Raw genomic sequence first — 20,628 nt, forward strand, 5'->3', positions numbered from 1 at the left:
AGCGGCGCGGGCTGCCGTGACGCCCCGCCACCGCCTTCCCCCGCCCCACACCTCTGCCCCCGCCCTCCGTGTCCGCCGCCCCGCAAGTCGCTAGCTCCCCCTCGGCCCTTGTCCTGCTTCGCTGCGGGCTCTGCTCCCCCTCCCCGGGCTGCCTCCGGGAGCTCTGTCCCCCCTGCCCCCGCTTTGGGTTTTACGGGCAGTGGCCTCTCTCTACTGACGGCGCCGGGTTCTGGTATGGAGGGACTGGCACAGGGCCGCGGAGGTTGAGCTGCCGAGAAAAGCTTATGTGTATACAAACATCCGGTTTTTTCTATTTAAAAAAAAAAAAAAATCGAACCATGAGTGAGAGAAGGAAAGGTAAAAGAGGCTTAAGTATTTGCAATGACGGGAGCAGTGGGTGAAAGGTTGAAGAGTTAAGATCCCATCTTGTTCAGAGCTGCCTCACCACTAGTTCTCAGATCACTGGTTGCAATTTCAAGCGCTCTTTGGATCTGAGTATGTTACTACTACCATTATTCCTTGAAGAAACCTGTGCAACAAGTGGAACTGAAGGCTCTTCCAGCTGTAGCCTCTGCGTAGGTTAGGTTCTAGCTTCTGCCCCAGTAAATGCTACAGTTATATTGTATCTCCTCCCTTAACTGACTGAAGACACATTGTGCCAATGCCTCACCAAATCCATCAAGTGTCTCAGTGTACAGACAGATGAACAAAAACAGTTTTGTCCACATTATAAACTACAAAAAAGAGACACCAATGTGCTGACTCTTCTGTCACAAAGCAGTTATTTCTATATAAAAGATGAGGAAGATGTCCTGTTGGCTCAGACTAATCAACTGATTTCAAAATTGGATAGGTTTGTATTTATCCCAGAACAAAGTGTGAGGAGATACCCAAGTGCAGCACTCCATAAATCATTTGCCATCCTTAAGGGCAGGACTGCTTTTGAAGATTTTCCAAGGGCACTGCTAGAACTCAGTCCCAAAGCACAGGAAATGTGGAGAGAGGCACTGCAGATACTGGGACTTGTGTTAGGCAAAAATACATCATTCTATACCAAGTCTCACATTGTTTCCGAATGCCTGACAAAGCTATAGTGTTTTTTTTCTTCCCAAGGAATAAAGGAAATTTATAAGCTGTACTACTCAAGATATCAATCCGTTTTTTATACCAAGATGAAAGAGCTTCTGAGAGCTACACTAAGTCTGAAGTACTTTTGAAGTAACATTTCCGTCTTTTTTTTAATAAATCCTTGATCATAATCAGAGTTCAGTTCCTAAATATTAGAGGCGCAGTCTATCTATAGAGTAACTATGGTAACAGTAATCAAATTGAGGGTCTTATTTCTCTGCATATCCATTAGTTGTATGCTGAAAGCTGCGAATCAGAAGATGGGTTGTCCTGATTATAGCTATGAGGAGAGAAAAAAGGAAACTGCAAAGGACCTAAAATAAGAGAGGGGTGACAAAGCTGAGAACATTCTTATCACTATTTTTCCTTGCAAACACTTTGCTTTAGTTGTCACAGTTAAATGAATCACAAACAGGAGAGAAGGTCACCGTTTCATGCAGTAGACAAGCCTAACACTACACAAGGGTGAAATTCCCTGCGAGGGAAGTCACGTGAATCGCAACAATAAAGTGAGGGTTCACGCCATCCTGACAACAGATTCCCTGGAGAAGATGTAAAATAAAGGGAATCCAGTTAGGGCTCTAAAATAGGCAAAGAAAAGAATATTCTAGTGTAAAGCTGACAGGGATGGTTTCCATTATCATTTCTCCTGCCTTATTTGTGAGAAAGGAAAGTGATAAAGCTGTTGCATGATCCCATAGGGATCATAACTGACTGTTTCAAGTTAAAGTGGCAGCTGAGACACTTCAATATCAACACTGGGACAGATAAGAATGAGGGAATAACTGTGAGAGGGCCTTTCCCATTCTCTGTGCATCTTGCTTGATCTGGAACTGACTCTGTAAAAAATTAGGATGATACACAGTCCTTATAAGGTGACATGAATGAACACAACATTATACAACTGTTAATTATTATTATTAGTAGTATATAGTATATTGCACTTTTGGCAGTTTAACAAGTTTCAGTAAAAGAGGGGGATATCTTTCTTTTTGCTAAAAATAATGTAAAATCTGTTCCTTTATTTAAATATAAAGAATAATCCAGAGGTTTGAACACATTTGGCAGAAACTAAAAATTACTGATATAATAAAACTATGTTAAGTTTATGTTCTGAAGTGAAAAACATGCCCTTCTGAAATATTCCTGAAATACTAACGCAGATAGGGAAATGTACTGGCACCAAGGGAGAAGCACTAAAAATATTTTAAGACCAAGATTTTCTTTGAAACTTTTGTCACAGAAAATTATAATTATAATGCCTACGCTCTGTTAGATTTATACAACCAAATTTTCCCATCTGGAAATCTTCAATGTTCTTGATTCCTCCCGAACATATAAATCACCTGCACTCCTAATTACAAAATCTCTAACTTTTTTTTTTTTCTTTTTCCCCCCAGCTGAAGTCTATAATGAAGTCTGCAAAAGATACATCTGAGCAAAGAGACCAGAATCCAATATATGGATTTTTCTACAAGGCAAGGAACACTGTGAGTTGAGAACTGTACGAAGTGAAGCACTGCTATCTGGTGGCCAAAAGTCACTTCTGATATTTTTCTGTCAGAAAAGACGATATACTCCCTCAATCAATCAGCTTTTGATAGCAGTGTCCTCTTAGTTTTCACCATGCTGAGATATAGTGTTGAATAGGTCTCAGCACCTCTCCTAGTTAAATATAGAGTATTTCATGAGGTTAGCAAAGAGAAGGGAGAAAATTGCCTTCATCTTTTGAGTTAAATGTAATTCTGTATATTCCACCAGTGACTTTTAAGTTAATTGAACTTTGCAATAGGCATAGCTTTCAGTTCGGTGAACAGAAGCAAAACTTGTGCTGTTTTGTGTAATGCATTAGCAAAAAATATCAGCTAAAATGACTGGCAGAGAAAAAAAAATTGTCTATAAAAGGAGGCAGAGAAATAGTCTCAGAGAGATATAGATAAGTAATGTATTTAAAAACATTTAATTAAAATAAAAAGCTTTAGCAAAATAAGTGCATTATGTGAAATTCATGAGAAATAACTTTGACTTGACCATTAATTTACTCTCACCTTTTAGATGCCAATCTTGATCCATCTAAAATATTTTAGGACCATCAATTGTCAGTAAGAATCATTAGATCCCATGCTCCTCAACCAGCTTTTCACTCTCCTTGGTTGTGCATAGACTAGAACTTACTAGGCATATATTAGGACTTACTACACCCTCTGGCTCATCTCTGTGTCTTCAACCAATTCAAGCTCATGCTACTGCAGCTCTCAGTACTCACCTGAGTCATATTATGAGTTATTTTAGCAAATGCCCATCTGTGAACATACAAATTTATATATGAGAACCTGGCCTTTTTCTTCGAAGGACAGATTTGAAGAGAGAAATCCAGCTTTGCAGTGTGCATCAACTAGCCCATATATGCTGATCTAAGCTAACATCATCTGGTGACATGTTTCCTTGATGTCAATTTTTGGCATATTGATTTTGCCTTGAGAAAAAGGTCAGTATTTTCTAATATATAGGAACACTGCCTTTTCAGTAGTTAGGCTGGCCCTTCTCTTGCTTGTTTTGTGGAAAGACCTATCTTGCAGCAGCTCCAGCCATATAATCAAAATTTGCCAGCTATTTTGAAGCATCCTTCCTTACAGTTGCACATTCACTGTCAAACCAGAACAAGACTGAAATACTGATGGGAGCTGACCGGTCGAAACTGATTTTAGACAACTAGACAAAGCCGCTTGGCACGTGTCTTGGGTAAGAACTTGGAATATATACTGAGAATTGCATTTCCTCTTCCAGTGGAGGATTGATATTAAAATTATATTAGTAGAACTTTTAATGGAAGGCATGGCTGGTGGTACTGTAGTTCCCCACTTGGTAATAAATGTTGATTGGATTCCACTATACATGTCTTCAGACATGGACCTTGCTGCCATGATGCAGAGCCTCAGTACACCAGGATCCCAGCAGTGCCGCTGTTTCCCTTCTGTGTCCGAGACCAAAAGCTTCTTAGTCAGCAGTATACAGTTAGGAAATTAAACAAAGCCATGATTTCCAGCCATGGAATCATAAGTCCGGAAGTCTGATCAGAACTGAAATTGTGATTTCAGAAACAGTCTCAAGAAGAAACGTGTAAGAGTTGCTGTCCTAATGCCCATGAATCTTTTGACTTCTGGGTAGACTTCAAGGGATGGTGTCAGCCTACACAATTAGGTGTGGCTTCAGAGCTGCTTGAAAGCACACCTTTCTCCCTAAGCCAACAAACTCTTAGGTGACATCAGTACAAACAAATTAAATGGCAGCAGAGCCTGTTCTTTGGCCTAGAGGCCAACTGACATGTCTAGCCCTGTTGATACTATTAAATTCCCCCAGCCTCCAGAAAATGGAGACTGAATCTAAATGGGCTGTGGTAGGTAGTTGTCCCTGGCCTGGGCCAACCCCTGAAACCAAGACAGGGCTTTCTTTCACTCATGAGGCATAATGTCAGATAACAGGTCTATAGACATGAAGAAGTAAAAATGATCAAAGGTCATTTATTCCATTGTCTGATTTGAGGCAAGTTTAAACACAACTCTCAGAAAAAAATCAGTGAACAGTATTATTCCGTGGCCCATAGGCCTCCTGTTACTTTGCCAAACTATCTTTGCAGAATATTTCTCTTAACGCAAAGTCCTCTTTGCTGCAAATTTAAAGAAATGATTTATCACATTGCACAGTAAAGTACACAGATAATAATATGACCGGATTTGTAACAAAGTGTTTGCTGGAACATATCAAGCACTTTGCATTGAGAGGAGAAAGGAAGGGTTGCATGACAGCAGTCATCTACATCTAAGTGAGTCTCCCTGGAAATTCTTGATAGACGATGGAGGGAAACAAGTGCTTCTGTGAGGTAATTCACCTCATTTCAACATAGACATCTAAAACAGATTAATTAATTAAAACAGACAACATCACTGACTGCCACAAGAGTGTAGATGATTAGCTCAGACATTTGCCACTGTATTTTCCTGTATTTTGAGGAACAGATTTAGTTCCTTCAACCTTTCTCCACAGGACTTCAATGCATTCTTGTCATTTTCCTTTGTATTCTCTCAAATCTGTCTTCATTAGACCATGTTTCTCAAAGCAGCACACTCTGCTCAAGATGAGAGTTTAGCATTCGACAACTCTGCTGATGGAGCTTGGAAAGAAATTTGTCTATTTTTTTTTTTTTCCTTTATCAGCTTCATAATGTTTGTGGTCTGATGCAACTTTGAGATTATCTCACTCCAGGTCTTGAGCCATAGTGCAATGTTAGCACTTTTCCCATCTCCTTGAATTTTTCTTCTATCATGAGACTTATTAGTAATTGCAAGTAGTGTAACCAAGTTCTTCTCACCATTAGCTTGAGCACTAGCTCTGTAAGCCTGTGATTTCTCCCACCGGATACGATTTTTTGCATTACCTCTCTTACCAATGGATAAAAATTAGTTATCCTTATCCTATACTGCTACTTCACTGTGCTTCTTTCCAAACAAAAAAACATACACTGAAAACCTCTGCATCTTTATTAGTCATTTTAATCACCATCATTAGTTTATGACTGAAGGGATTTCTTGTACCCCTGACACTTATAAAGACCTATGTTTTCAGCCCTGCATATGAAGCATTTTTTTTTTTCTGATGGCAATGGAAGCCTTTACCTTCTTTTGAGAAGTGCTGAACATCTGTACCTTGCAATTTGAATCTGGTATGCTTCTGATTCTCTTTTTTATTTGTTATTGTTTGCTTGGTTTTGTTTTTGTTTTGCTTTTGTTTGCTTGTCTGGGAGTTGTTGTTTTTTATTAATTTATTTTTTATCTTTATTTGCTGCCTTCTCTTTGCCACTTGACAGGGCAGATTTTTACACGTGGTTATCAAAAAGTCTACATGAAAAAGCAAGCTACCGTACAGAGTTCTCAGTTTCAAAATTCACTCCTAGTCATGACTCCTGGATGGCATCCTGAAAGGCTTATTCTTTCGTAACATTTTCTAGGTAATTTCTAGTTTGAGTACGGGACAGGCAGAGACAACAAAATAATGAGAATGAACCATCGAGAAATCTGATAAACAGGAAGATATTAAGTTGGAACTGTTTATTTTATAAGCCAAAATAAGAGCAAATATTATTAAAATGTGTACAAACGGCCAAATTCTAGAAGGTAGATCAGCTCTTCTTCCCCCTTCACAATAGAAAAAGGGAGCGGTCTAGGATCTGAAAAGATGAACTAATGAAACGTATCATGTGTCACTATGAGTGTTAAGACTTCATGTATCTTTCAGATGGTGAGTGCTGTATCACAGGGTATCATTAGGAGAGGAGCAGAGAAGGGGTAGTCACAGAGTGATGAGAACTCCCAGAGTTTAGACAGCTAGTGTTGCAAGGACACACTTCCATGGGAGACAGATCATCCCAGATCTTCCACAGTGCAATTTACACATCTTTTATACCTCTGGAGCTGGACACCATGAAAGGATGAGACAGCCTTGACACCAAGTAATATGCTTATTCTGATATTCTATCCCTCCCTATTGCACCTTCATTTACATTATTTCTTTACATATATATATCTCTCAAAGGTGTATTGACACCAGCAGTTAAATTTTTCTTTCCTAATGTAATAATGTTTATAAATGGTAATCAAGACAACTTTGTTCCTTAGTCACAATGGAAGATGAAGCACTTTGCACAGGCCTTTCCTGTGTATATATTGAACTATTTACTATCAATTAGAGAAGAGAACATTATTTCCTAAATACTAAAGTCATTAATCTGAGGAGAATACAGAGGCAACACAGAAGTCAACAAATAATTCAAACTAATTAACATTTGCTCATGGACTACATTGTTTTATGCCTAATAAATAAGGTTCAAAGAATGACTGCTTAATTCATTGCTTTTCCTTTTTATTTGCCACCCGCTGTTAGTGGTAACTAGATAAATCCTAGAGCAGCAACCAACACCAGCAGGGCCTGAGCACGTTCACTACAAAAGAATGAAAGTCTCAAAGCTCTTTTTAGGAAAGAGTATATTAACTTTTCCTACAAAAGAAAATCATGTTTTAGAGAAGTGGCAAACAAGAAAGTGATGGGGAAACAACCAAATAAATCTCATTGTAAACCTCTCACCAAATTGGGAAATTTAAGAATTAGCAGTGGAACTGCAGAGCCTTTAATTTTAGTGTAACTGGATTTAATACCAGACTGACTGAAGTTACTTACTCACTGTTTTTCTCTCATTTGCTTACCCAGTGATGTAACACCAGTTTTCAGTGGCAAGGCAGCTACGTATTTCTGGTTTAGGTGGGTCGCCCTGCTCTGACTGATTAGGGTGGCCTCTATCACTTCTGCAGTGCTGATCAGAGCAGTCTACACTTCCCACCTCCATATTCTTTCTTCTTATGACTCAGTGTGGCCTTCTTCTGTAAAAGACAGCAGGCAGACAGAAGCCAAATTAGTCAGATAGTGAAAAGGATAGGAATAAAAAAAGAGAACGCTACTTTAGCAATATACAAAATAAAAAAAACCCAATACCTGAAACTCATCCACCTTACCTTACTCCATTAATTATCCATCTTTAATGTCGAAGATGAGTTTTCAAGGAATAAGTAGGCTGCAATCAAAGGTGCTTTGAGAAATCTTGCTTGCTTCTGGAAAGGGATTCTTTGTGCAGGAGGTCAAAGTGGCTGTAAGAAAAAATGGACAGAAGTTCATATTTATTTGTTATTGCAAGAGATGAAACAGCAACATGAAGAGTAGGTAAGTAGAGAGAAAGAGAGTCAAGTTTCAGTGTATATAACAGCTGGATACATTAAAGGTATCCTAAAGAGAATAAGCACACTGTTTTATAGTAAAAACTAGCACAGTAGATTATATGGGCAAATGTGTGAGAAAAGGGTAGTTTAGAGCACAGTGCCAACTGAAAAGGCAGTACGGGAAGGGCTAGAAAGAGAGCCTCTCCTGCACGAAAGATTATTTTTCAGAGAGGGGCTTTAGAGAAAGAGTTGGTAAGATTATTTAGTCACAGACCAACTAACCAGATAGGGGAATTGTTTCCAGGCTATGGACTAAGAAAAGAGAATATCTAAGCAGTTACAGTAGGTGTAACACTGGAGGAGGTGAATTAGCGGTCAGGGAATTCATTATTCAAATGAATATGGACAAACTTAAAGGTGATGCTCACATGGGGACACTGTGTTTTCCCAGGCAGCATAAACACGCATAAAACACTGCCCAATCACCTTCTCAGTACACCTTGAAATAAGCAGTGCAACTTAAAAGGCATGTGGTCTCAACAACGCAATGCTGAAGCTAAATCTGCAGTGACAAGTAATCTGGTGAGATGTGCATTGCAGAATGTTAGTCAGAGCTACTCATAGGGCTTGAATGGCAACATGGTGCTCTTCACTTTGAGATGCAATGAGTATCAGCAGATCTACTGCTGTCACTTTACAGAATTACAGAACATGCTGAGTTGGAAGAGACCCACAAGGATCCTCGAGTCCAACTCCTGGCCCTGCACAGGACCATCACCAGGAGTCACACCTTGTGCCTGAGGGTATTGTCCAAAAGCTTCCTGAACTCTGTCAATTTTGGTGCTGTGACCAGTTCCCTGGGGAGCCTGTTCTTGACAGACCTTGCAGGAAAACAAAGGCAACAAAAAACCCTAGGCAGTGGGTAGGGAGTTCCCAGTTACAGAACCCAACACACAGGTCAAAAGCTATTGAGAATTTTCTCTCTGAGTAGCCAAACCTAAAAGACTAGTCTTCTTGTGAGTGAATGTCAAAGGGAAATACACAACAAGAAAATTATAAACAAGACAGGAATTACCCTTCCTAGAGAGAAGATGACTCCACCGGAAAAAAAAAAAATAAAAAAAAAAAAAAGAAGGAAAGAAGCAATTCTATGAGAATAGCTCTGGGAAGAAGAATACATATTGGTTAGACTAATAAAAAAATAATATTAATAAAAAAAATTAGACTGCCACTATCTGCCAGAGGTGAATGATCACTGTTTCTTACCAAAGCTGAAACATTCGACTGTATGTTGCTGAGGTGTCTTATGATTTAAAAAAAAAAAAAGAAAATCAAATGACCTGAAAGCAGCTTAAAGAACATCCTTCTCAGAGAGAGGTATGACCGGTCTGAGGTTGAGCAAAGCCTCTTGCGAAGGAAGCCTAAGCCCGTGGCAGCACTGAGAGGAGCTTTTCGCTGCCATCTAATGGCAAACTGGGAGAACAGAAAAATTACACTGAGGTCTTCACCCTGTCAGAACGTTTTGGTTTTAATTACAGTTCCACATGATTAAAGAAGAATTATTGATTACTAACTCTTTTTTTTGCATTTTTAATTTAAAAAATGCCCTTAACTGACTCAGGTTGGAAGTTCCCAGGCCGTCACACAACTGTAGTACAAATCTTGTGCTAGGGGTTTCATGGCCCCTGTGCTCTGTGGCATGGACGAAGTCTGACAATAAGATCCGAGGGACACTGAAGTTCCTCTGTGGTCCCGGTCTGAATGAATCCTGAAAACAACCACTTAGTAAGCATCTGCTTTCGTGACTGAGACATAATAATAATAAGATGTACCTTCTAACTAGTAAAACTAGAACAGTCACTCATGAAGCTGGACTAGGAAACGAAGCAAGATGTCCCTGTTTGGGGTTGTGCAATGATGAGATAAATCAGATGCATGATACCTGTTCATGACATCCAAGTCACATTTGCTCTGTGGCTGATTAATTTCTGCTTTTGTAAGATGCCACTATATCATCATACTTGAAAATATAAGAGACAGAGTGATTTTAGACACATTCTTTACCTTGCCTTTCAATATGAAGGAACAATAAAATATATAATGCGTGATTAACCTTTCTTTACTAAGAGTAAGTTAACTTTTAGCAACGTTAGGTCATGGCTTTTACCCTACATAAGACAAATCGAATTCCAAGAGATCTGAGAAGAATGGGGTGTAAGGAAAGCTAGGTTTGGGGTGGTTTTCGCTCAGTTTTCGGTGTGGGGGTTTTTCCCCCAAAGAGGAGGTAACATTTCTGCTCAGGGATTCCCCACTGTTCTAGACATTAATTTCTGTTCTGACTCATTATGTGCCATTACGAATGCAAGAAAGTTACTCTTACCGACCTTTTTTTATCCCTCAGTAAATATGTATATATATTTTAAGACATATAGGGGGAAAGTGCTAAAAAGTTAGCACTTATATTCCCAATTGATATTGGTCAGAATCTCTCATAGCGGGTCACTGGAACATTCAAAATAAAGACATAAAGACATTCAAAGCTTCCTTCCCCGTGAGGTTCCTAGGGAGGGGAAATAGCTTTGTCAATTACTTGCTTCATTACAAAATACCCCTGACATAAAAAACTCCCATTCAAACATTTTATGGCAAAGTTTATACGGGTGTAAAATTAAACAATCACTTATAATGTGCTCATTGCACAGCTGCTGTGCAGCAGTAGTCCACAGTTACATCACTTTTCAGATTTGCCGATAATCTTCCAAGGGAGGATTGATCTGTCAGGAGCATTTTAAAGCAGAACTGTAAAGCTGAGGAGCTTCTTCATCTGCCAGAATTATCCTGGACCTTGTGCAGCCATCTACATCAGGGCAAGATGCTGCCAATCTGGCAGAGATGTATTTTCTACCCGTTCTGTTAGGATACAGAAAATTCCCCAAATGCTCAGCAATCGGAGCATTCAGAAGCACCAAGAGAGGGATGCAGTTGTTGCACGGCAGAGAGAAATCTGGGAGAAGGCAGAAGACGGAATGGACCTCTCCTAGTTTCTGCACAACGAAGAGAAGGAATTACCATCGGTAATTGAGATGGGGAGTGAAAGAGGGAGATGTAGTGTGAAGGAAAGAAAGATAAGGGGGAACTCAGGCCACAGTGGGGTTTGGATTACACTGTCATGCTGACCAAGCCTCTCAAATTAATCTGTGGTCGGGAAACTAGCATTTCCGCTGTTTTCTATTTTAGGCACGTGGGCGCAGCATGAGGGTCTGAAAACACAGGGGGGAAAAATCCCGAGAAAACCGGAAAAAAATAAAAAGGGAAACACTCGGAGGCTTGACGGTGGGGCGGGAGAGCCGCGGTGGCTGGGCACGTCTCCCGGCCGAGGAGGGGGCAGAGGCTGGAGCGCAGGGGGCTCCTCCTGGGGCCCTGCCGTCCCGGGGCTGTGGAGGGGACGGCAGGGTACACACCGCCCTCCGCCTCTCTGCCAGTCCCCTCCGGCCTCCGCTTCCGAACCGGCGGGCACGGGGGAGGAGAAGGGGAGAGACACCGCCGAATATCTAAAGGAGCGCCCCCGAGAAGATGGAGCCCGGCTTCTCTCGGTGGTGCCAACCACTAACTAGGACACGAGGCGATGGCAGAAACCGACGCACGGGAAGTTCCACCTGAACACGAGGAAGAACTTCTTGCGTGTGCGGGGTGACCGTGCACCGAACGGGCTGCTCAGGAGGCTGCGAAGACACTCAGGAACCGTGTGGTCCGCCGGGCCCGGGCCCCGGCAGAGGGCGCCGAGCCCGGGCTGCGCCGGCTCCGCCTCCGGCCGGCGAGCGGCGGTGCGGGGACGGCGGCGGCGGCGGCGGCGGGGCCCGAGGCGCCCGCGGCTCCCAGGTAAGGCCGTGCCCGCCGGGCCGCCCCGCGGCAGGGCCGGGGCGGGCGCGCCGCGCTCCGAGGTGGCGGGGCCGGGGCGCGGCGGGGCCGGCGCGGCCCCTCCGGTGGCGGTGAGGCCTGGGCGGCCCGGTCCGCCCGGGGCAGCGGCCATGGAAGGCGGAGCTGCCCGGCCCGGGCCCCGAGCGCCCCGACGGCGGGTCAGGGGCCCGCCCGGGCAGGGGTGGTGGGTGAGGCTCTGCCCGCCCGAGGGCTCTAACGGGGGAGAGAGGGCGCCCTTCCTCCGGGCCCGCTTGTACCCACTCGCCAGCGGGGAACAAACTAAGGTCGAGCGCTAAAAATGAGCAATAATAATAATTGTTTACACGTTCAAATAACTGCTCTAGGAGTTTGTCCGCGAATTAAGGAGAGGCGGATGTCTTACTCTGCGAGGATTGTACCATACTCCAATTTGAGCTATATGTCTTACATTTAAATACCACACACACACACACACACACAGCCCCCCCCAAAAAAAAAAAAAAAAAAAAAAAAAGGGGGGGGGAGGTGTGGTTGGTGTTTTTTTATTTGGCTAATAATTGCCCTCGTTGATCAGGGTTTTTTTCCGCAACCACAAAAACCGCCTCATTTCACGTTTCAGCAGAGGTCATTTGGCTGTGGGGAAAACTCCAGCCTCATGAAGAAACACGTATTTTCACGGATATAAGACCATATATAATAAAAGCCAGAGCAACACCCTTACGCAGTAAGGACTGTAAATCATTTTCTCATGGCGTTGAAAGACATCTGGGGTTTTGTGGGTTGTTTCCACCTTCTGGTCCCAGGTCGGGAATGGCTCCGGAGGGGAGCAGCGCCGGGGAGCTTTGCACATGAAGCTGCTGTTGCTGGCCTCTGTCCTGTTGCAGTACACAGAGCTGTGTTATTTCTCCCAAACTCTATCCTGGTGCCAGCTACCATTTGGAGAAACAGGGGACATTGTGCAGCATTCTGCCACACAGCAGTGTTGTGGCCCAAACAGAAACTGAAGTTAAGCGGCTTTTTGGCTTCTCTGGGTTTGCTTGCTTGCAGTGTTCAGGAACTTGAGAATGACTCATGAGAGATATAGATCTCCCTGTGCTTTTTATGACATCGTTAACTTAATTTCTGTTTGTTTTGTGAACTGTATTTCGGATGTAGGGAGGAAAGTGCCACCAATGTGTTTGGACATTTAATACTGAGCACCAGAAAAGGAGTTTTCCACTGTGTTTTTTTTGTGTTTGTTTCTCATCTGGTGTTTTAGCTCTTTGTAATGGTGAACAGCGTATGAGAAAGGCAGATCATAAAGCCACCTATAAAGCCTTGTGCCTTTAGGTGATGCACTGCTGTACAGGGAACTAGATAATCATCTTTTTGTAGTAACTACTATTCTGTATGTGAGGAAATCCTTCCAATAGTCAAAGCAGTTGCTCATTTTTACATATGAATGTTTGATTTATTTTAGGGTATGCTATGACTGGCTTCAGACTCCCCATCACGGCTTTTAGAAAACTAAATATCTGGTTCGGACTGTGGGAGAAGTTCCCCTCAAATAGACTGTATCCCTCTTGGAGGAGAAGCATATTGTGTAGCTGTCAAGCAAGCACAGTAAACTACAGAAGATGCTTCAGTTTTTCCCCAGTCAAACTCAGTGCACTAAGACTTTCTCCAGAGTATATCTCAGTACTTTCTCTGCGGAACAAAAGTAACAAAAGCTCTAGAAGGAGCAGACAAACTGTACAAGAAGAAGAGGAAGAAGAGGATGAAGAGGAAAGCGATTTGGAAGATGAATATGAAAACGACCCCAACATAGTAAAAGATTACAAGGATCTCGAAAAAGTAGTGCAGTCTCTTCGGTATGATGTGATCATGAAAGCTGGTCTAGACATGGCAAGAAAGTAAGTACAGAAGAAACAACTTGCTGGTAAGAAAGATGTCATGCATCCTTAATTTGACTTTTGTTAACCTTTTATTGCTGGAATAACCCAGTCTTTGGATTTTCTTATGGTGTAGATGTTTTGATTGTCTAAATATATGTTTTGGGTGTATGGCTGTTCCTGTTTGTTTCAGTTTACCTCCCTTGAAACAGCCTAACTTTGCCTTTTCCTGTCTGCAGTATTTCTAAGATTGCTGAGGGGACATTCTCTGTCAGTTACTGTTTATTTTTTTTTTAAATGAAGAAAATGCAAAATACTGAGTAATACAAAAAAGATCTAATCTGAGATGGCTGGAGAAATAGGTGATGGTAAATACAAACCTAATGTACCGGGTCCAACTGGTAAATGTGCAGTCTGTAAACGTGTCACACACTTGATCTTACGCAACCTACAGAAGCCTTATATTTCAATGTTGTTAGAACAGAATATAACTTGATCACTTAAAAATTATTAAGCTGGCTGGTGCAGGAAAGGGTACATTATTCATTGGGTATTCAGGAGACAGATCTGTAGAAACAACTTTTCTGGCACAGAGCAACTATGTGCTATTATTTCATTTCATATCTGTGAAAGACTTTTTCTTCCAGTTCAGGTCTGTACTGACCTTATAAATAAAGGTGTCCTTTATGCATAAATTAGAGCTGTGGAAATGTGCCTTGCATGTGAATATTCAGTGGTGGTGTGTACCTGCAGAAAAGCAATTGCATTTTATTTGCTGCATGCTGTAACTGCAATAAGACCTTGTTTTTCTTCAGTAAAGTAGAAGATGCGTTCTACAATAACGAACTCAGGCTGAATGGAGAAAAACTGTGGAAGAAAAGTAGAACTGTAAGGCTTTTTAAAATTTAAATCCTTTTAATACGGTACAAGAAAATAGTTAAGGCATGACCTTCTCCCTCTAAATCACCCTGCAAATGTGAATGCATAGCACCATTCCAGCTTTGGAGGGGTGTTTGTGAGTATGATTCCCCTGGTAAAACCTTATTCCCTAAGGCAGACAGGAGAGTTGTGTTGCTGGAGATTCAAATCTAAGGCTGAAAGTCAGGAGAAGGCAGCAAGGACAGGATGTTTTAAGTTGCTGAAAGAAGTGATGGTATATACACGAGGTTGATGGAGTACAAATGATTAAATCTGAGCTATTGGTGAAGAAGGCACATGATTAAAGAAGAAGTTTGATGATAGAAAGGGTTTGAAAGTGGGGTAACTCAGGGATGGTTATTGTATCTGTAGTAGAGCACTCAGGACCAGTTAGGAGAAGAGCCAGAAGGCTTGCAGGCCATACTCCTTTGACAGCAGAGCTCACCAGAATGGTGGCAAGCATACTTCTACCCGCCTTTTCTTTATGTGAGGGTGATCCATGGTGGTCATCAAAGGGCAGTATGATGAGAAGTTTTGATTCCTGATCCCATTAAGTTAAGGCTAGTTTTCGAAAGGTGTGCTGCTTCTGTGACCTTTGAGAGGAGCACAAGCAGTTGGTGAGCCCTCTGTTCTTTAAAACACTTTAAACTGTTTTAAAGGCAGGAGTGAGAACTTTGCATTTTGCTATTTTGTGTCTGTGATGATAGAGAAAGATTGGTGGGAAGCACACTTCAGGAAAAAAACCCCATACATTACACCTTTTTCACAAATTAGGTGTTGGTATTGTAACAGGAAGGGTGAAACTTTTGGCAGGGAAGGTCATGAGACATTTAATTGCATATTGCCTTGACTTTCCTAGAAGTTTATAGCTGGAGGATCTGTAAGGGTGTAGTATTGGCTGCCTTCCTCCTCTCCTATGAGATAAGAATATTAAATGGAAAAAAGGAACAAAAATTAAATTGGATATAGATTGTGGGGATTTATTTTCCCCCAAGAATGTTTATAATCACTCATCTTCTCTTTCTGTTTCCAGGTGAAAGTTGGTGACACACTGGATCTCCTAGTAGGTGAAGACAAAGAAACAGGAACTGCTGTGGTTATGCGGGTAGTCTTAAAAAAATTATCTGACAAAACGGAGAGTGAAAAATACAAAGTAGTTTTGAGGCGCTGGAAAAACTTAAAAGTGCCCAAACAGGATGTACTTAAGTAACAGGGGGGTTGCATGTAGTAGCATAAGACTTTTGCAGAAAACCATATTTTTTGTTAAATATGAATTTTGGTTAAACAAAATTGCAGTACCCTTTTTTAAGGGCTTGTGTCAGAATGTTATCTCCCTCTGCTGCATACATCAATAATCATGCAATAAACCTGTCACTTTTTGCTGGTAAAAGATCCAACACTTACATTTCCAGGCAGTTTCTTATAAATAATAAATCAATAAAGACTAATTTGATCACTATTTAACCACTGTCTAATTTTGTTAATCAGAAAGATTACATGAAAGCTGACAGCACAACAAGCAGAATGGCTTTGTTTTATCTCTGTATTCATGAAGCAGTTAGGGCTAAAACCCCCAATTATGTGAAATTGTTTCCCTTTTCATTACTAGTCTAGTCTTGGTTAATAATACCAACTCCACAGCTGCTATACCAAGAATACGGAAGGGTGATACTGATTGCAGTGGTGTATTTCTAAGCAGGAAATTTCATGATGACAGAGAATCATAGAATCAGAATATTTTAGGTTGGAAGAGACAAGATCATGGAGTCCAACCATTAACCCAGCACTGCCAAGTCCACCACTAAATCATGTCCCTAAGTGCCAGATCTACGTGTCATTTAAGTACCTCCAGGGATGGTGACTCCACCACTTCCCTGGACAGCCTGTTCCAATGCTTGACAACCCTTTCAGTGAAGAAATCTTCTGAATGTCCAATCTAAAACTCCGCTGGTGCAACCTGAGGCTGTTTCCTCTTGTCCAATTGCTTGTGACCTGGGAGGAGAGACCAAGTCCCAGCATCCTCCAACCTCCTTTCTAAGCCTCTTTTTCTCCAGGCTAAACAATCCGAGCCCCCTCAGTTGGTCCTCATAAGACCTGTGTTCCAGACCCTTCACCAGCTCCATTGCCCTCCCACACCTCAATGTCTTTCTTGTAGTGAGGGGCCCAAAGCTGAACACAGCCTTTGACGTGCACCGGTGAGGGAGCACTTGATCCCCTTCTCCATATCACTGATAAAGATGTTGAACAGGACTGGCCCCAGTACTGAGCCCTGGGGAACCCCACTGGTGACCAGCCACCAGCTGGATGTGGCACCACTCACCAGCGCTTTCTGGGCTCAGCCATCCAGCCAGGTTTTTACTGAGTGAACAGTGTACCCATCGAAACCACCTGCACCCAGTTTCTCCAGTAGAATGCTGTGGGAAATGGCATCAAAAGCTTTACTAAAGTCCAGGTAGACATCAAGAAATCACTTTCACAGAGGGAGATCAGGTTTGTCAAACACGACCTGCCTTTCACAAACCCATGCTGGCTGGGCCCAATCCCCTGGTTGTCCTGCCTGTGCCATGTGACGGCATTCAGGATGATCTGCACCATGACCTTCCCCAGCACTGAGGTCAGGATGACAGGTCTGTAGTTTCCCAGATCCTCCTCCCAACCCTTCTTGTAGATGGGTGTCACACTGGGTGCCCTCCAGTCATCTGGGATGTCTCTGGTTAGGCAAGACTGCTGGTAAATGATTGGAAGTGGCCCAGCGAGCTCTTCAATGAGCTCTCTCAGTACTTGGGTGGATTCCATTCAGCACCATTGACTTGTGTGTCTTAAGTGGTGTAGCAGGTCATTGACCATTTCTCCTTGAATTATGAGGGTTTCATACTGCTCCCTGTCCCTGTTGTCCTGATTAGGGGACTGGGTACCTGCAGAACAATTGGTGTTACTATTATAGATTGAGGCAAAAAGGTATTAAGTACCTCAGCCTTCTTTGTCACTACATTTCCCTCCACATCCATCCAGTAAATGATGCAGATTCTCCTTAGCCCACCTTTTGTTGCTAATATATTTATAGAAACATTTTTTAATGTCTTTCATGACAGGAGCCAGATTAAATTCTAGTTTCTTCCAGTTTTCTCCTTGCATAACTTCAGAACATCCTTGTAGTCCTCTGGAGTTGCCTATCCCTTCTTCCAAAGGTCATTAGCTCTCCTTTTTATCCTGAGATCCAGCCAAAGATCTCTGTTCAGCCAGGCTAGTCTCTCACCAGGTGTGTCAGGAGGTTACAAGTGAAGCATGGCAGTGATACTCTGCTCTCACGGAGAAGACAGACCAGTGAGGTCTGATTTTTACTGTTTAAATAACCACGCAGAGGAAGATGAAATTTCTGATTGTCACAATAATTTCATTGTGGCATCTAACAGGATATTTAATACTTAGGTGGTGTAAAGTGCGAAGGTCAGACTCATGTTTCTATTACTTCAGGAAAATACTGTCAAGTTAGGAGAGTCATTTCAGGACTAACCACAAGCACTGGTGACATTAAACATTTGCTTCCCCCAACACAAACGACTTGCTGGATGAACTGTGAAGCAAACAGAATTTTTGTTCTGTTTATCTATGTTTAGACAGCCACATGCAGGTGTGTGTCTGCAGGAAAACTGGACAGTAGGAACAGGTAACTTTTGTTCATCCAGTCTGCCCAGAGGGAAGAAGGTAGCCCAGAATAGGCAGCAGGAGCACATGCCAGGACACTTTTTCTTTCATGCCAACAGCTACTTGATGGCTGTGTTTAAGCAGGCTGTCCCTCTCCACAGCCTCAGGAGTGGTGGCTGCTGAGTGTAGGATTTAAAATAATTTCTAGCTTTCTTCAGGCATAGCTAAAATCTGTGTGGTTTTGGTTTGGGTTTTTTTGCGTGCTTTTATATGGTTGGTTTTTGGGTTTTGATTTGGTTTGGTGTGGGGTTTTTTTGATTGTGTAGATGTTTACAGATGCAGATACACGTCTAGTCAATATTTTACCTTTTAAAAAAATGATTCTTGAGAGGACATGATCCTGGAAAGCTTTTCTAGGGGATTTTGGTGATCCTTGCAGAAGTGAAGGGATTCAGCATAGCACACACCCAGAGGAAGATAGCAGGCTGTACTTCCATTGTGGGCATTGCTCTCTCCACTCTGTTGGAGCTTGCACGTACTGCTATGGAAATAAATGAGATGGATCCTCTGTTCCCCAACTGCATTTACCCTTGCTATTCTAAGTGCTTCCCATAATTTCCAGGGATGTGGAGAGAAACAAGTAGAAAGGTGTGTTGTAATACATCAGTGAGCTCCAGCTGCTGGTCAGCAACCTGTCAAATGGTTGTCAGCTGGTCACCTCCAGCAGCAGTAACTTACACCAGTGACTGCACGGCCAACATAGGGCCTCACTCATGAACACCAGGAATGCTTTGGGGCTTGAGGATAGATAAGGTATGGATGTGAAGAAATTAACTTTCTGAAAGGGTCTGTTCTGTGAAGGATAAAAACATTAACAACAAAAACAAAAGAGTCAGCACCTTCCTGGAATCCAAGATGGGCAGGTAAGTTGCATCCCTGAAAGCCAGTGACGTAAGAAAGAGCACTTAGCAGGGTAATTTGTTGAGCTGGACAGAATGTGAATACAATATTAGGCCAAAACCTCAGATTTTTAGTGTTTGGGACAGCCTATTGGAAACTAAAGTAGATAAGAGCACAAGCAATCAAGATCTAACCCTTTCTTAATGATGACAGAGATTTTTAACAAGAGCCTGTAATGACAGGACAAGGGACATTGGTTTTAAACTGCAAGATGATAAATTTAGAATTTTTATTTTTTTTTTATGATGAAGGTGGTGAGACACTGAAACAGGCTGTCCAAAGAAATTGTGGATGCCCCATCCCTGGAAGTGTTCAACGCCAGGTAGGATGGGGCTTTGAGCAACCTGGTCTAATGGAAGGTGTCCCTGCCTATGGCAGGGGGAGTTGAAAGGGTTGGAACTAGATGATCTTCAAAGGTCTCTTCCAGCACAAACCATTCTGTGATTCTATCTGCCACCAAAACCAGGTCTTCACTGACAGTTGAAGGTAGAAAGAGGCTTTTATAGGTTTTAAGTGTTGATCCACTGGTGGTATGAGCAAAGGAAAAGAAAGGCAGACTTCCTAAGAAGTCTTGTGACACGTGAGACAACCCTCTGTGGTTTCAGGATTGAAATGGCTGGAGAGGGAACTGTACCCATGTGGTTCAAAATAGAAAGCTTCAGTCACAAGGCAGGGTGATCTCAGAGGAAAACTATGACAGGAGGAAGCTAAGTAGCTGTTCCGCTTGGCTATGTGGATCTGTCCTGGATAGGTTTCTCTACTGATCAGACATTTTTATTGGGGTCAGACACTGCTAAGCAGGTTGTGCTTGTTTCTGCAGCCTTTAAACATTGTGTGAGCTAAAACTGTGAACTAAAGAAGGGCAAGGGTTGGTTACTGACTGTGAGCGAGTGGAGGCAGCATGCATTCTGGGAGGTGTAGGAACAGACAGCTTTTGCCGGACCTTCAGGCGACTTTTAGGCAAGGTGTGCTCAGACAGGCTGCGTGCATGTAAAGCATACAGAAACTGATCTGGGAGTCAGCCGAGCATCTTCCTTTTATCAACCATGAATTTAACATTATGGAGTCCATCAATAACATGGTCAAGTGTCTGGTTAGATGACAGGGCAAAATAGTAAGAAGTGATCAAACAAAATATTTAATGTGGTTTTCCAAAACACAGAATCTGCCACTGGTCAACTACCAAACCTGTACTCCCACTGTACATGGGAGTAGTGAGAGACACTCAAATGCTTTTCCTCCTGTTCAGAGTTCAGGTTACAGACAGCGAATTGGATAAGTGATCACAGTTTCTGCCCTTCTATCACTGCTGAAATGAATTTCCTGCTCCAGGACGTGGGCATCTGCCATTCTTAGTCTGCATGGTGGAGGAACTATATGAAAGGGCTTCTTCCTGGAGAGCTGAGGTCAAAAAGGAAGACTTGGATGGCTTGAGAAGTGACTGA

At 42.4% G+C, this 20,628-nt stretch overlaps 1 protein-coding gene and 1 long non-coding RNA gene across 4 annotated transcripts; one reads left to right on the top strand and one right to left on the bottom strand.

Annotated features, from left to right (window-relative positions):
- Positions 1 to 6,228: 6,228 nt before the first annotated feature.
- Positions 6,229 to 10,856, bottom strand: LOC114063199. Of its 3 annotated transcripts, XR_003572521.1 has the most exons (4): positions 9,506 to 10,856; positions 9,233 to 9,365; positions 7,692 to 7,823; positions 6,229 to 7,559 (listed from the first exon to the last, which is right to left on the bottom strand). It is a non-coding gene; the product is annotated as an uncharacterized LOC114063199 (long non-coding RNA). The 3 variants fall into 3 exon arrangements; XR_003572523.1 differs by lacking the exon at positions 9,233 to 9,365; XR_003572522.1 differs by lacking the exon at positions 9,506 to 10,856 and having other exon boundaries at positions 9,233 to 9,485.
- Positions 10,857 to 11,697: 841 nt separating this feature from the next.
- On the top strand, positions 11,698 to 15,965 carry CUNH6orf203 (chromosome unknown C6orf203 homolog). Its single transcript, XM_027895313.1, has 4 exons — positions 11,698 to 11,771; positions 13,249 to 13,681; positions 14,476 to 14,548; positions 15,612 to 15,965. The coding sequence occupies exons 2-4, from the start codon at positions 13,257 to 13,259 to the stop codon at positions 15,786 to 15,788; spliced, it is 675 nt and encodes a 224-aa protein (XP_027751114.1). The 5' UTR covers positions 11,698 to 11,771; positions 13,249 to 13,256; the 3' UTR covers positions 15,789 to 15,965.
- Positions 15,966 to 20,628: the final 4,663 nt, after the last annotated feature.

Source organism: Empidonax traillii, unplaced genomic scaffold (genome assembly GCF_003031625.1).
Source record: "Empidonax traillii isolate 1590-97213 ecotype Southwest subspecies unplaced genomic scaffold, ASM303162v1 scaffold16:size2589160, whole genome shotgun sequence".
In the NCBI taxonomy this organism is placed as follows: domain Eukaryota; kingdom Metazoa; phylum Chordata; class Aves; order Passeriformes; family Tyrannidae; genus Empidonax; species Empidonax traillii.

What these genes read in the sequence shown, in the direction of transcription:
- CUNH6orf203 (XM_027895313.1), top strand. Translation starts at nt 13,257, where the DNA reads ATGACTGGCTTCAGACTCCCCATCACGGCTTTTAGAAAACTAAATATC. An exon ending in GGTCTAGACATGGCAAGAAA is followed by an intron (nt 13,682 to 14,475) that starts GTAAGTACAGAA and finishes GTTTTTCTTCAG; the next exon opens with TAAAGTAGAAGATGCGTTCT. An exon ending in TGTGGAAGAAAAGTAGAACT is followed by an intron (nt 14,549 to 15,611) that starts GTAAGGCTTTTT and finishes TTCTGTTTCCAG; the next exon opens with GTGAAAGTTGGTGACACACT.